General features: G+C 49.0%; 1 protein-coding gene across 4 annotated transcripts in view; it reads left to right on the forward strand.

Moving 5' to 3' along the window:
* The window catches only part of KSR2 (kinase suppressor of ras 2), a 205,767-nt gene that overhangs the window by 126,317 nt on the left and 67,425 nt on the right, over positions 1 to 12,025 (forward strand). For all 4 annotated transcript variants that reach the window (XM_061602875.1, XM_061602873.1, XM_061602874.1 and 1 more), the window contains 2 exons: positions 134 to 252; positions 7,896 to 8,064. In XM_061602875.1, coding sequence (XP_061458859.1) covers positions 134 to 252; positions 7,896 to 8,064 — 288 coding nt within the window. The remainder of the gene's footprint in view (positions 1 to 133; positions 253 to 7,895; positions 8,065 to 12,025) is intronic.

Below are 12,025 nucleotides of genomic sequence, written 5' to 3' on the forward strand. Positions count from 1 at the left end.
CCGCCCTGGGCTCCTTCTGGGAGGAAGGCGGGATATAGGTTTAATAAATAAGTAAATAAGCCTTGATCCTTTCTCTTTCTCTGTTTTTCACTCCCCTTCCTTCTCTCTCTCCCTTTCTTTTTTTTTGATCCAGCAAGGTTAGTCCGGACAGAATCTGTGCCATGTGATATTAACAACCCATTGCGAAAGCCCCCCAGATACGCAGACCTGCACGTCAGCCAGACCCTTCCCAAAACCAACAAAATCAACAAGGTGAGATGCTGCAAAGTTGCCTCCGTGGAGTTTTTTCCCCTCCGAGTTGGGCTTGGAAGAAGTGCAAGACAGCATGAGTGGGGAACTGGAGCCATTGCGAAACCCAACCCCATTGGAAAGAGCAGGAAGGCCCCAGCTCAGTGGCAGAGGATGTAGTTTGAATGCTGAAGGTCCCTGGTAGCTGATGTCCTTTGGGACCAGTAGGGCAGAAAGCTAGGAAACCCACAGCAGATGGAGCAATTTGCAAGTTGCTGCGGAACTGGATTTAAGATTGGAAAAATGAGAAACTGAGAGAACTGAATTGACTGATCTTTACATCTTTAGGGCTCCCCCAGTTCTGGTGCATGCATCTGGGGGATGTTGGGAGTGGTAGTGATATTTTGCTTGCGTTCAAATATATTTTCAAAACCTTGGCTCACGAGTCCCTTCCTATGGACAAGCGAAGTAACTTGCAGTATATAACGGGGGGAAAAGAGCTGCCACTCGTTTTTGGAAGAAAAGGCAATCTTTTAACTAGTGCTAGGCCTAGGGATGGAAGGATCTGTCATCTCTTCAAAGAAGTTGAATGTTGGAAGATTCAGGACAGACAAAAGGAAATACTTCTTTACTCGGCGCGTAGTTAAACTGTGGAATTTGCTCCCACAGGATGCAGTAATGGCCACCAGCTTGGATGGCTTTAAAAGGAGATTAGACAAATTCATGGAGGACAGGGCTAGCAATGGCTACTAGCCATGATAGCTGTGCTCTGCCACCCTAGTCAGAGGCAGCATGCTTCTGAAAACCGGTTGCCGGAAGCCTCAGGAGGGGAGAGTGTTCTTGCACTCGGGTCCTGCTTGCGGGCTTCCCCTAGGCACCTGGTTAGCCACTGTGAGAACAGGATGCTGGACTAGATGGGCCACTGGCCTGATCCAGCAGGCTCTTCTTATGTTCTTATGTTCTAATCTCAGGTCTTTCCATTCCTCATTTTTCGACCTCAAGTTCAGTCCTCCACATTTTGGAGCATTGGGCTAAAAAAAACAGAATGAAATTTAACAGGGATAAGTGCAAAGTTCTACACCTAGGGGGGGGAAGCCCAAATGCACAGTTATAAGATGGGGTATACTTGGCTCAGTAATACTAATATTGGGCTTGCTGTTGATCACAAGCTGAATATGAGCCAACAGAGTGATGTGGCTGCAACAAAGGCAAATGCTGTTTTAGGCTGCATTAACAGAAGTGTAGTTTCCAAATTGCATGAAGTATTGGTTCCCCTCTATTCGGCACTGGTTGGGCTTTGTCCAGTACTGGACACCACTCTTTAAGAAGGATGCAGACAAACTGGAACAGGTTCAGAGGAGGGCAACGAGGATGATCAGGGGACTGGAAACAAAGCCCTATGAGGAGGGACTGAAATACCTGTACATGTTTAGCCTTGAGAAGACTGAGGAGAGATAGGATAGCACTTTTCAAGTACTTGAGAGATTGCCACACAGAGGAGGACCAGAATCTCTTCTCGATCATCCCAGAGTGCAGGACATGGAATAATGGGCTCAAGTTACAGGAAGCCAGATTTCAGTTGAACATTAGGGCAAACTTACTGTTAGAGCAGTACGAGAGTGGCACAAATGACCTAGGGAAGTGGTGGTCTCACCAGCACTGGAGATATTCAGGTGGCAGCAGGACAACCACCTGTACGAGATGCTTTAAGTTGGATCCCTGCATTGAGCAGGGGGCTGGATTCAGTGGCCTTATAGGCCCCTTCCAACTCTACTGTTCTATGATTCCTTAATAGAATACATTTTTATGCATTGTTTTCACAAATATATTCATTGTTATGCATGTTTATCCCAGTATATGCATTCATGCGAACATGGTTTGGTGGGAAAGCGGCATCGTAAAATTTGGATTGGTGCAGATTTCGACAGATGGCTTTGAGTTTCAGTTCTCTCATTGTTTTGGCAAGTGCAAATTGGATAAATCCCGCTTGAAATGCAAACTGGATTCATTTTCTCCCCCATCCTAAGCAGGGCCAAACATTTCATCACATCTTTTGGTCATTTGTTTCTGGGAGGTGGGGATGGAAAGGCCTCTGAAGGGGGAGTTGGAGGGCGGGACGGAGACTTATGCATACCTTAATGCAATGAGATGGCCAAGGTACAGTATGTCCATTGCTTTTTTAAAAGCCCCTCCGCCACTTGCAGAGCACACAGCTCTCTGCTCTCAACCTTCTGGCCTCACAACGCTGCCTGAAACACCCATGGGACTCCATAAAGTAGTATCGAAGGGCTGTAGCTTAGTGGTCCAGCTTCTGCTCTGCACGCAAAAGGTCCCATGTTCAATCCCTGGCATCTCCAAGTAGACCCTTGTCTGAAATCTTGGACAGCTGCTGCCAGTCAGTGTAAACAATACTGAGCTAGATGGACCTATGGCTTGACTCAGTGTAGAGAAGGGCTATAGTTCAGTGTGAGAGGATCTGCTTTGCATGCAGAAGGTCCTAGCTTCAGCCCCTGACATCTCCAGATAGGTGTCAGGTCCCATCCAGGGGAGTCCTCATCGGAAGAAGATCAGGAGGCTCCGGTCTTGCACCCAGCCCAAGCTCAGGCTCCATCTGAGGGTGAGGGGCCAGGGCCCTATGACAAAGTCCAGGATGGGCCATCTGCCCCCGGGCAAGTTTGGACTCTGACATCGAGGCTGAACAACCCCTGAGCCCAAGGGAGAGGCATCGCCTTGGACACCAGATGGAGATCCAGCCCATCTGGAGAAGTGCCGGACCACAGGCCAGGACTCCTCAGGAGTAAAGGACTCCTTGGGAGTAAAGGTCTGGCTGCAGATGATCAATGGGTGGCAGCTGAGGTTTGGGGTGTGGTACAGCAGCTCCAGCATAAAGACCTTAGTGCTGCCCTGGAAGGTTTGTAGGAACAATGTCTATATTCCATCTCCTTCCCTGTCCTAAAATTGCCTCTGAACCCTGGACCTGTCTTTTGCTTTGCCTGTTACCTGTGTTGCTTGCAGACTGCTTCACTTCTGATCCTGGACTGCTTGCACCCTGATTCTTGCCTGACCCCTTGGCTTTGAGGTAGACTCTGGACTCTGGTTTTGGTCTAACCTTGGATACTGCTCTTGTGCTGCCTTCACTTGTGTTTCTGCTGGGGAGCCCCTTGCCTCCTTAAAGAGCCCCTTGCCTCCTTAAAGAGCCCCTTGCCTCCTTAAAGAGCCCCTTGCCTCCTTAAAGAGCCCCTTGCCTCCTTAAAGAGCCCCTTGCCTCCTTAAAGAGCCCCTTGCCTCCTTAAAGAGCCCCTTGCCTCCTTAAAGAGCCCCTTGCCTCCTTAAAGAGCCCCTTGCCTCCTTAAAGAGCCCCTTGCCTCCTTAAAGAGCCCCTTGCCTCCTTAAAGAGCCCCTTGCCTCCTTAAAGAGCCCCTTGCCTCCTTAAAGAGCCCCTTGCCTCCTTAAAGAGCCCCTTGCCTCCTTAAAGAGCCCCTTGCCTCCTTAAAGAGCCCCTTGCCTCCTTAAAGAGCCCCTTGCCTCCTTAAAGAGCCCCTTGCCTCCTTAAAGAGCCCCTTGCCTCCTTAAAGAGCCCCTTGCCTCCTTAAAGAGCCCCTTGCCTCCTTAAAGAGCCCCTTGCCTCCTTAAAGAGCCCCTTGCCTCCTTAAAGAGCCCCTTGCCTCCTTAAAGAGCCCCTTGCCTCCTTAAAGAGCCCCTTGCCTCCTTAAAGAGCCCCTTGCCTCCTTAAAGAGCCCCTTGCCTCCTTAAAGAGCCCCTTGCCTCCTTAAAGAGCCCCTTGCCTCCTTAAAGAGCCCCTTGCCTCCTTAAAGAGCCCCTTGCCTCCTTAAAGAGCCCCTTGCCTCCTTAAAGAGCCCCTTGCCTCCTTAAAGAGCCCCTTGCCTCCTTAAAGAGCCCCTTGCCTCCTTAAAGAGCCCCTTGCCTCCTTAAAGAGCCCCTTGCCTCCTTAAAGAGCCCCTTGCCTCCTTAAAGAGCCCCTTGCCTCCTTAAAGAGCCCCTTGCCTCCTTAAAGAGCCCCTTGCCTCCTTAAAGAGCCCCTTGCCTCCTTAAAGAGCCCCTTGCCTCCTTAAAGAGCCCCTTGCCTCCTTAAAGAGCCCCTTGCCTCCTTAAAGAGCCCCTTGCCTCCTTAAAGAGCCCCTTGCCTCCTTAAAGAGCCCCTTGCCTCCTTAAAGAGCCCCTTGCCTCCTTAAAGAGCCCCTTGCCTCCTTAAAGAGCCCCTTGCCTCCTTAAAGAGCCCCTTGCCTCCTTAAAGAGCCCCTTGCCTCCTTAAAGAGCCCCTTGCCTCCTTAAAGAGCCCCTTGCCTCCTTAAAGAGCCCCTTGCCTCCTTAAAGAGCCCCTTGCCTCCTTAAAGAGCCCCTTGCCTCCTTAAAGAGCCCCTTGCCTCCTTAAAGAGCCCCTTGCCTCCTTAAAGAGCCCCTTGCCTCCTTAAAGAGCCCCTTGCCTCCTTAAAGAGCCCCTTGCCTCCTTAAAGAGCCCCTTGCCTCCTTAAAGAGCCCCTTGCCTCCTTAAAGAGCCCCTTGCCTCCTTAAAGAGCCCCTTGCCTCCTTAAAGAGCCCCTTGCCTCCTTAAAGAGCCCCTTGCCTCCTTAAAGAGCCCCTTGCCTCCTTAAAGAGCCCCTTGCCTCCTTAAAGAGCCTGGTGAGGACAGGGCAGCAGGGCTGGGATAACCTCCTTGCCTGAAACCCCAGAGAGCCACTGATAGTCAGTATAGACAGTATTGCTTCTGATGTTTCTATGTTCCCATCTCCAGCTAGAGATGGAGGGGAGAGGGAGGGAGACCCTTCCCTGCTTGCTTGCCATGGAAACAGGGTCTCTGTAACAAAATGAATAGTTTGAGGAAAAGGAAATTGGCACAGGGTTGTGTGTGTGTGTGGTTTGAAAAATAGCATCTCCCAGTTTACTTGCTGGTCTGTTCAGCCATCTGTTGGGCCAGAACTTTGCAGATGGCTACTTGGGTTCCCAAGCATATTTGCCAATTCAAATCTCGAAGGAGCTGGTATATATTTCAGCAGATCTGGTTGAGGCGGAACAGAAACCTGTCTTTTGGGGTGGGGGTGAGAAAGGGGTTTGTAAGCGCCAAGCTGGTTCAGCAGAAGAAGAATCTGGCAACCTGCGGGAGAGAAGCTAGATGAGCAAAGAACACCACACTGTGGCACAGTTGTGGGGAACCTTTGGCCCTCCAGATGTTGCTGAACTACAACTCCCATCATCCTTGCCCACTGACCATGCTTGCTAGGGCTGATGGGAGTTCAGCAACATCTGGTAGGGGCAAAGGTTCCCCACTTCTGCTGTGGCGGGGTGGAACAACACTCTCGCTATCTGCTGGACCCTCCCAGAGGCCCAACACAACAAGAGTCTGCACAAGGGAGCATGTGGAAGAGATTGGACTGCTGCAGGTGCATGGCTTCATTTTAATTGTGTGTGTTAGCGATGAAGGAAAAACCAATTTATTCATGTGTGATTTCATCTGTCGCTAGATGCTGTATACTTAGTCCAGCCGTGACTGGTGTCTAGGGATGGCGGAGAGATTTGATTCAGTTCACATTTGAAGCCGAATCTATCAAATCTGCACTTTCCGAAACAGCATGAGAACTGAAACTCAGCCATCCTTCGCAATTCACACACCTGAATTTTGCGGGGCAGTTGTCCAACCAAACAAGGTTTACAAAAATGCATATGCCAGGGGAGAGTGTGCCTACGAAGAAACATTGGTGGAAATAACAGACAAATTGCATTATATTGGGAGACATTAGGAGAAATTTGCCCTAAAACGCTGAAGACTTTTCATGGCGATTTTCAGCTAAGCCCAAGAGCCCTTGCACTAGCAGACAGAGAATGTTGGGTATAGCCCAGTAACACAAAATAGTGTGGCATGTCCCCCCCCCCCCGCATCGATGGGAGAAAAGCCCCTACATTAGCCACTGACGTGCTCTCGAACAGGAAGAAGCTCTTTGCACCTCTCCCCTGTTCCAAAGGGAAGGAGAGATTGTACCAGTGCTGAGAAGTTTTGCAGGCCCCAAAGGAGGTACCAGTGGGCACCTGTGGGCCCCGTGTTGGTGACCCCCCCCTGCTCTGCCGATCCCCTGTGGCTTCCTTTGCCTGTGTTCTGTTGGCAGCCCTGAGCATTTCCTCTGGCGGCCTGCAGTCCCTGCAGAGCCGCGTTAAGAATGTGCAGCGTCCTACAAAAATCCCGTCTGTTGGCTTCCCCTGAAGTGCCCTCTGTTGCCTCCGTAAAGTTAAATGGCCCATGAGGAATGATCAATGGAGGGTAACTTACTTCAGCTGGCTTGGGCTTTCTCTGTGGAGAACAGGAGGTTGATTCCCCCCTCCTCCGCCCAGCTCCTCCACACTCCAAATGCTAAATGCTTACTCTGCTGCCAATGGAAGAAGATTAATCAACAGCACAAGCAGGATGTTTGCAACATTTTTTGAGATTCCTCTTCCTCTCTGTTTCCAGTGTGAACTGAAATCCCACTAGCTTCGAGTCGCTTCGCTTCTTGGGTCAAATGAGCACCTCCCTGACCACTGTGACGTACCTGGTGTCGTTTGGGAGAAGGATCCATCGCTCAGTGACAGAGCATGTTAGGGATGGAAAGAGCTGTCTATTTTGGTTCTCTCCGTTTCCCATTTTTCCAGTCTTCAATTCAGTTCTTCCCATTTCTGCAGCAATTTGCGACTCCGCCCCCCCCCCAAAAAAATCCTGATGAAAATTCTCCAGCATTTTCGTGTGAATCTCTCCTAATCAGAGCTTGGAAAAGTTACCTTTTTTGAACTACAACTCCCATCAGCCCCAGCCAGCATGGCCACTGGATTGGGCTGATGGGAGTTGTAGTTCAAAAAAGTAACTTTTCCAAGCTCTGCTCCTAATAAACCCATTTTTGTCAACAGTTTTGACTAATGTACATTTTTTTTGCAAGCAATTCATATGAATATAATGCATTTTGTATGTGATTTTTCACTCCTATATTCATTTTTATGCACCCTTTCCCTTAACATGCACGTTTTTGTAAACCTAGTTTGGTTGGCAAAACTTCCTTGCAAAATTTGCGTCAAGTGTGAATTTTGAAGGATGTCTGTTTTTCGGTTCTCATATTGCTTCAGACAGTGCTGATTTGGGAGATTCGGCTTGAAATCCAAACTTAATTGACTTTCTCACCCATCCCAGATCAGGAGTAGAAAACTTGCAGTCTTTGACATATTGTTGGATTCCCATCATCCCTGCCTATGGGCCATGCTTGCTGGGGATGATGGGAATTGTAGTTCAGCAACATATGGAGTGCCAAATGTTCGCCACCCCTGGTCTAGAGGGCTACTACCTCCCTGACCCTGCTTTGCACGCAGAATGCCAGCTAAGTGCATCTGCTGGTATGTGATAAAGACCTTTCTGTGCCTGAGACCCTGAAGAGCTGCTGCCGGCCAGAGCGGACAATACTGGGCTAGGTTGGCAAATAGCCTGATGCGATGCAAGGCAGCTTGCTAGGATCCTGTGGGTCTGCTCTTACAACATCAGCCAGGTCTTGGGTGCATGATGGCACATAATTGCCAAAGTCAGGACAGAGGAAGGCTTGCCGTTGCCATCTCCGAAATCTTCTTGGCAAGCCAAATATGGCGAGCTTAAGGCTGCTTGTTGTGTGCTCACTGGTTCACCACTCCTCCTTCCACAGGATCACATTCCAGTGCCCTACCAGCCTGATTCCAGCAGCAACCCCTCCTCGACGACATCCTCGACGCCCTCCTCACCAGCTCCGCCTCTGCCCCCCAGCGCCACGCCGCCATCTCCCTTGCACCCCTCCCCACAGTGCACGCGGCAACAGAAGCAATTCAACTTGCCAGGTAACCAGCTTTGTGCTCTGAACTGGGAGGTGCCTCTTCCCATCTCTGAAAGTGAGGTTCTCCATTTGCCTGAGGGGGGGGGAAGGTGATGAAACAAGGCCAGAGAGGCTGCAAACCTATTTGGGAAGGTTATATTTTGCATACGTCAGCAGCACCAGTGAATGCATGTCAGTTTATCAGAGATATAAGCATCCTAAGTTCAAAACGAACCCAGCAGCACATTATACACACATCACAGGGTCACATCTCTTGCATTTGGAGGGCCACAGATCCCCTGTCCCTAGAGGAGCCAATACTGGCTTAGATCAGGGGTAGGGAGCCTGATGCCCGGGGACCAATGATGGCCCCCAAGCGTTCTGTCTGGCCCTCGGAATCCTTCCCAAGCCAGACCCACCTTGAGTGTTTTTTTGCCTGGCTGGAATGTGTCAGATGGAGGATAGAGAAGCATGCGTGAGTCGGTGTAGAAGCTAGGGGATCCATGACAGGGCCTTCTCGGTGGTGGCCCCCTGTTTGTTGAATACCCTCGCTAGTGAGGTGGGTCAGTCTCCCTCACTTTTCATTTTTAGGAGAAGTTTAAAAATGTTCCTGCTTACCCAGGCATTTGAGGGCTGAAAGTGCCATCCCTGGCAACCTTCAAAATTATTAATCTGAGAGTAGGCGATTGCTTTTGGGAGATCTTAACTGTTTTTGGAAGTTTTAATTGTATTGTTTTAGTAATTGTATGTTTGCCACCCTGGGCTCCTTTGGAGGAAGGAGTGGGATGATGATGATGATGATGATGACGACATGAGAAGCTGCTTTGTACCAAGCCAGACCACTGCTCCATCTCACTCTGTGTTGCCTACACGGACTGGCAGAGGTTCTATAGGGTTTCAAGCAAGGGTCTCCCCAGCCCTACCTGAAGACTCCAGGGATTGAACTTGGGAACTTCTGCATGCAGATCAGATGCCCTGCCACTGAGCTACAGCTAGGAATACAGGAAGTTGCCTGACACCGAGTCAGATCATTTATCCATTTAACTCAGTATTGCCTACTCTGACTAGCAGCAGCTCTCCAGGCTTTCAGACAAGGGTTTGTCTCTGAGCCCTGCCTGGAGATGCCGGGGATTGAACCCGGGACCTTCTATGTGTGAAATAGCCATGGTGCACGAGACGATGCAGCCCTCAGGCTGAAAAGGGTTCCCCACCCCTGGTGTGGACTGTGTTGAGCAAGACGGACCCACAGTCTGACTTGTAATAAGTCCGCTTCCGATGTTCCCTGTGAGACAAGAAGATGTTGCTCTTCCTTCTCTGATCACAACACACAGATAGCTCATTGGCAGTGCAGACATATTGGTTTCTGCAATTAATCTTACCCTATCCTGGTTCACATACATTGATGAGAGCAGTGCTCTTCATCACTCTTGTTTCAAGAGGTTCCTCTGCAGCCAGTCAACGCGGCAAAATGTATGGCCTTTATTAAAAACGATTCCCGAAACCAAGACAGCCATTTTTCACCAGCTGGAGAAGCAGCACTATACAGGTATTGAATCCTTCTGTGCGTCCTCGAAAGCCCTCAAGCAGCCATCCATTTTCAGACAGGGATGGCTGAATCTGAAGGGGAGGCATAGCAATACAGATCCAGATATCGGTATTTACATTTACACCCTGGATTCTCAGCTCAGGGGGGGGGGGGGGCCTCGCTGACCGCCTGGCGCCAGTTCATTTGACTACAACTGGTGGTGAGCAAACTCACTTCAGCTCAGTTAGAACTGGATTGGTATTTAAGAGCTTCTTTGGGAAATGTTTGATTCGTAATATTATTTATTTATTATTTGATTTATATCCCGCCCTTCCTCCCAGCAGGAGCCCAGGGTGGCAAACAAAAGCACTAAAAGCACATTAAAGCATCATAAAAACAAACTTTAAAATATATTAAAACAAAACGTCTTTCAAAACATTTTTAAAAAGCTTTCAAGACATCTTTTTTTAAAAAAAGGTTAAAAACATATTGTTTTCTAAAAAGAAAGGTTTAAAAACATATTAAAAAGCAATTCCAACGCAGACTGGGATAAGGTCTCAACTTAAAAGGCTTGTTGAAAGTGGAAGGTCTTCAGTAGGCACTGAAAAGATAACAGAGATGGTTCCTGTCTAATATTTCAGGGGAGGGAATTCCACAGGGTAGGTGTCACTACACTAAAGGCCCATTTCTATGTTGTGCAGAATGGACCTCCTGATAAGATGGTATCTGCAGGAGATCGTCACCTGCAGAGCACAGTAATTGACTGGGTATATAAGGGATAAGATGGTCCTTCAGGTATCCTGGTCCCAAGCTGTATAGGGCTTTGTGCACCAAAACTAGAACCTTGAACTTGGTCCAGTAGCAAATGGGCAGCCAATTAATACGGCTGAGGGTTACGAGTTGGACAATTCCATTCCAAACTGGTCAATTCAGGATTGAATTGGTGTTTACAAACTACCGTTTTGTCTCAGGCAGTGGTCCCATCCAAGCATATGTGTGTGTTTTAGCCCAAGCTGGAACAAGTACTATGCACAGATTCCTGGAATATCAGGTTGCATGCTGTTAGTCCTGATTCTGGATCCGCTAAGTGACATCAGATCCAGTAGAGGTTGGGGTCCAGCAGGGCACAGTGAAACAAGTGAAGGTCAGATTCCAGTGGGTCAGGCAAAGCGAAGGCTAAACTCTAGTGAGGTCAGTCAAGCCAAGTAGTAGAGGATAGGTCTAGGCCAAGTCAGGCAAGGCAGAGACTTGGAGCTCCGAAAAGGTAAAGAAATAAAGCAAGTAGCACCCTGGACAGCTCCAAGTTGAGTCTAGGGCCTAGGCTGAGAAACAGACTACATCTGCACTATACATTTCAAGCAGTATCATACCACTTTTAACCAGCCATAGCTTTACCAAAAGGATCCTGGGAACTGTACTTTGTGAAGGACGCTAAGAGTTGTTAGGAGACCCCTTTTTCCACTCCCAGAGCTACAACTCCCAGAGCAGTTTAACAATTAGTCCCTCTTCCCAAGGAACTCTGGGAGCTGTAGCTCTCTGAGAGGAATGGGGTCTCCCAACAAAAGGCAAATGCAAAAAAGGCAAATGCTATATTAGACTGCATTAACAGAAGTATAGTTTCCAAATCGCGTGAAGTATTAGTTCCCCTCTATTCAGCACTGGTTAGGCCTCATCTTGAATACTGCATCCAGTTCTGGTCTCCGCACTTCAGGAAGGATGCAGACAGACTTGAACCGGTTCAGAGGAGGGCAACAAGGATGATCAGGGGACTGGAAACAAAGCCCCATGAGGAGAGACTGAAAGAACTGGGCATGTTTAGCCTGGAGAAGAGAAGACTGAGGGGAGATATGATAGCACTCTTCAAGTACATGAAAGGTTGTCACATTGAGGAGGGCCGGGATCTCTTCTCGATTGTCCCAGAGTGCAGGACACGGAATAATGGGTTCAAGTTGCAGGAAGCCAGATTTCGACTGAACATCAGGAAAAACGTCCTAACTGTTAGAGCCATACGACAATGGAACCAATGACCTAGAGAGGTAGTGGGCTCTCCGACACTGGAGGCATTCAAGAGGCAGCTGGACACACATCTGTTGGGAATGCTTTGATTTGGATTCCTGCATTGCGCAGGGGGTTGAGCTCGATGGCCTTATAGGCCCCTTCCAACTCTACTATTCTATAATTCTAACTCTCAGCACACTTCACAAACTGCGGTTCCCAGGATTCTCTGTGGGAAGCCATGCCTGCTTAAAGTGGCATGATACTGATTGAAATGTATAGTGAGGATGAGGCCTCCAAGAAAGCAGACTTCGATATTGGTCCAGCAACCAGCAATCTCAGATGTAGGTCTGATTTGCATGTTACGCTAAGCCCAGCCATGGCTTAGGGGTTGTGTGGGAGGGTGTGGGCTTCCCGGGAGGAGATCACAGCTGCTTGGCGCCTCTCTAATGCTGTTCGACACTGA

Source organism: Rhineura floridana, chromosome 19 (genome assembly GCF_030035675.1).
Source record: "Rhineura floridana isolate rRhiFlo1 chromosome 19, rRhiFlo1.hap2, whole genome shotgun sequence".
Taxonomy (NCBI): Eukaryota; Metazoa; Chordata; class Lepidosauria; order Squamata; family Rhineuridae; genus Rhineura; species Rhineura floridana.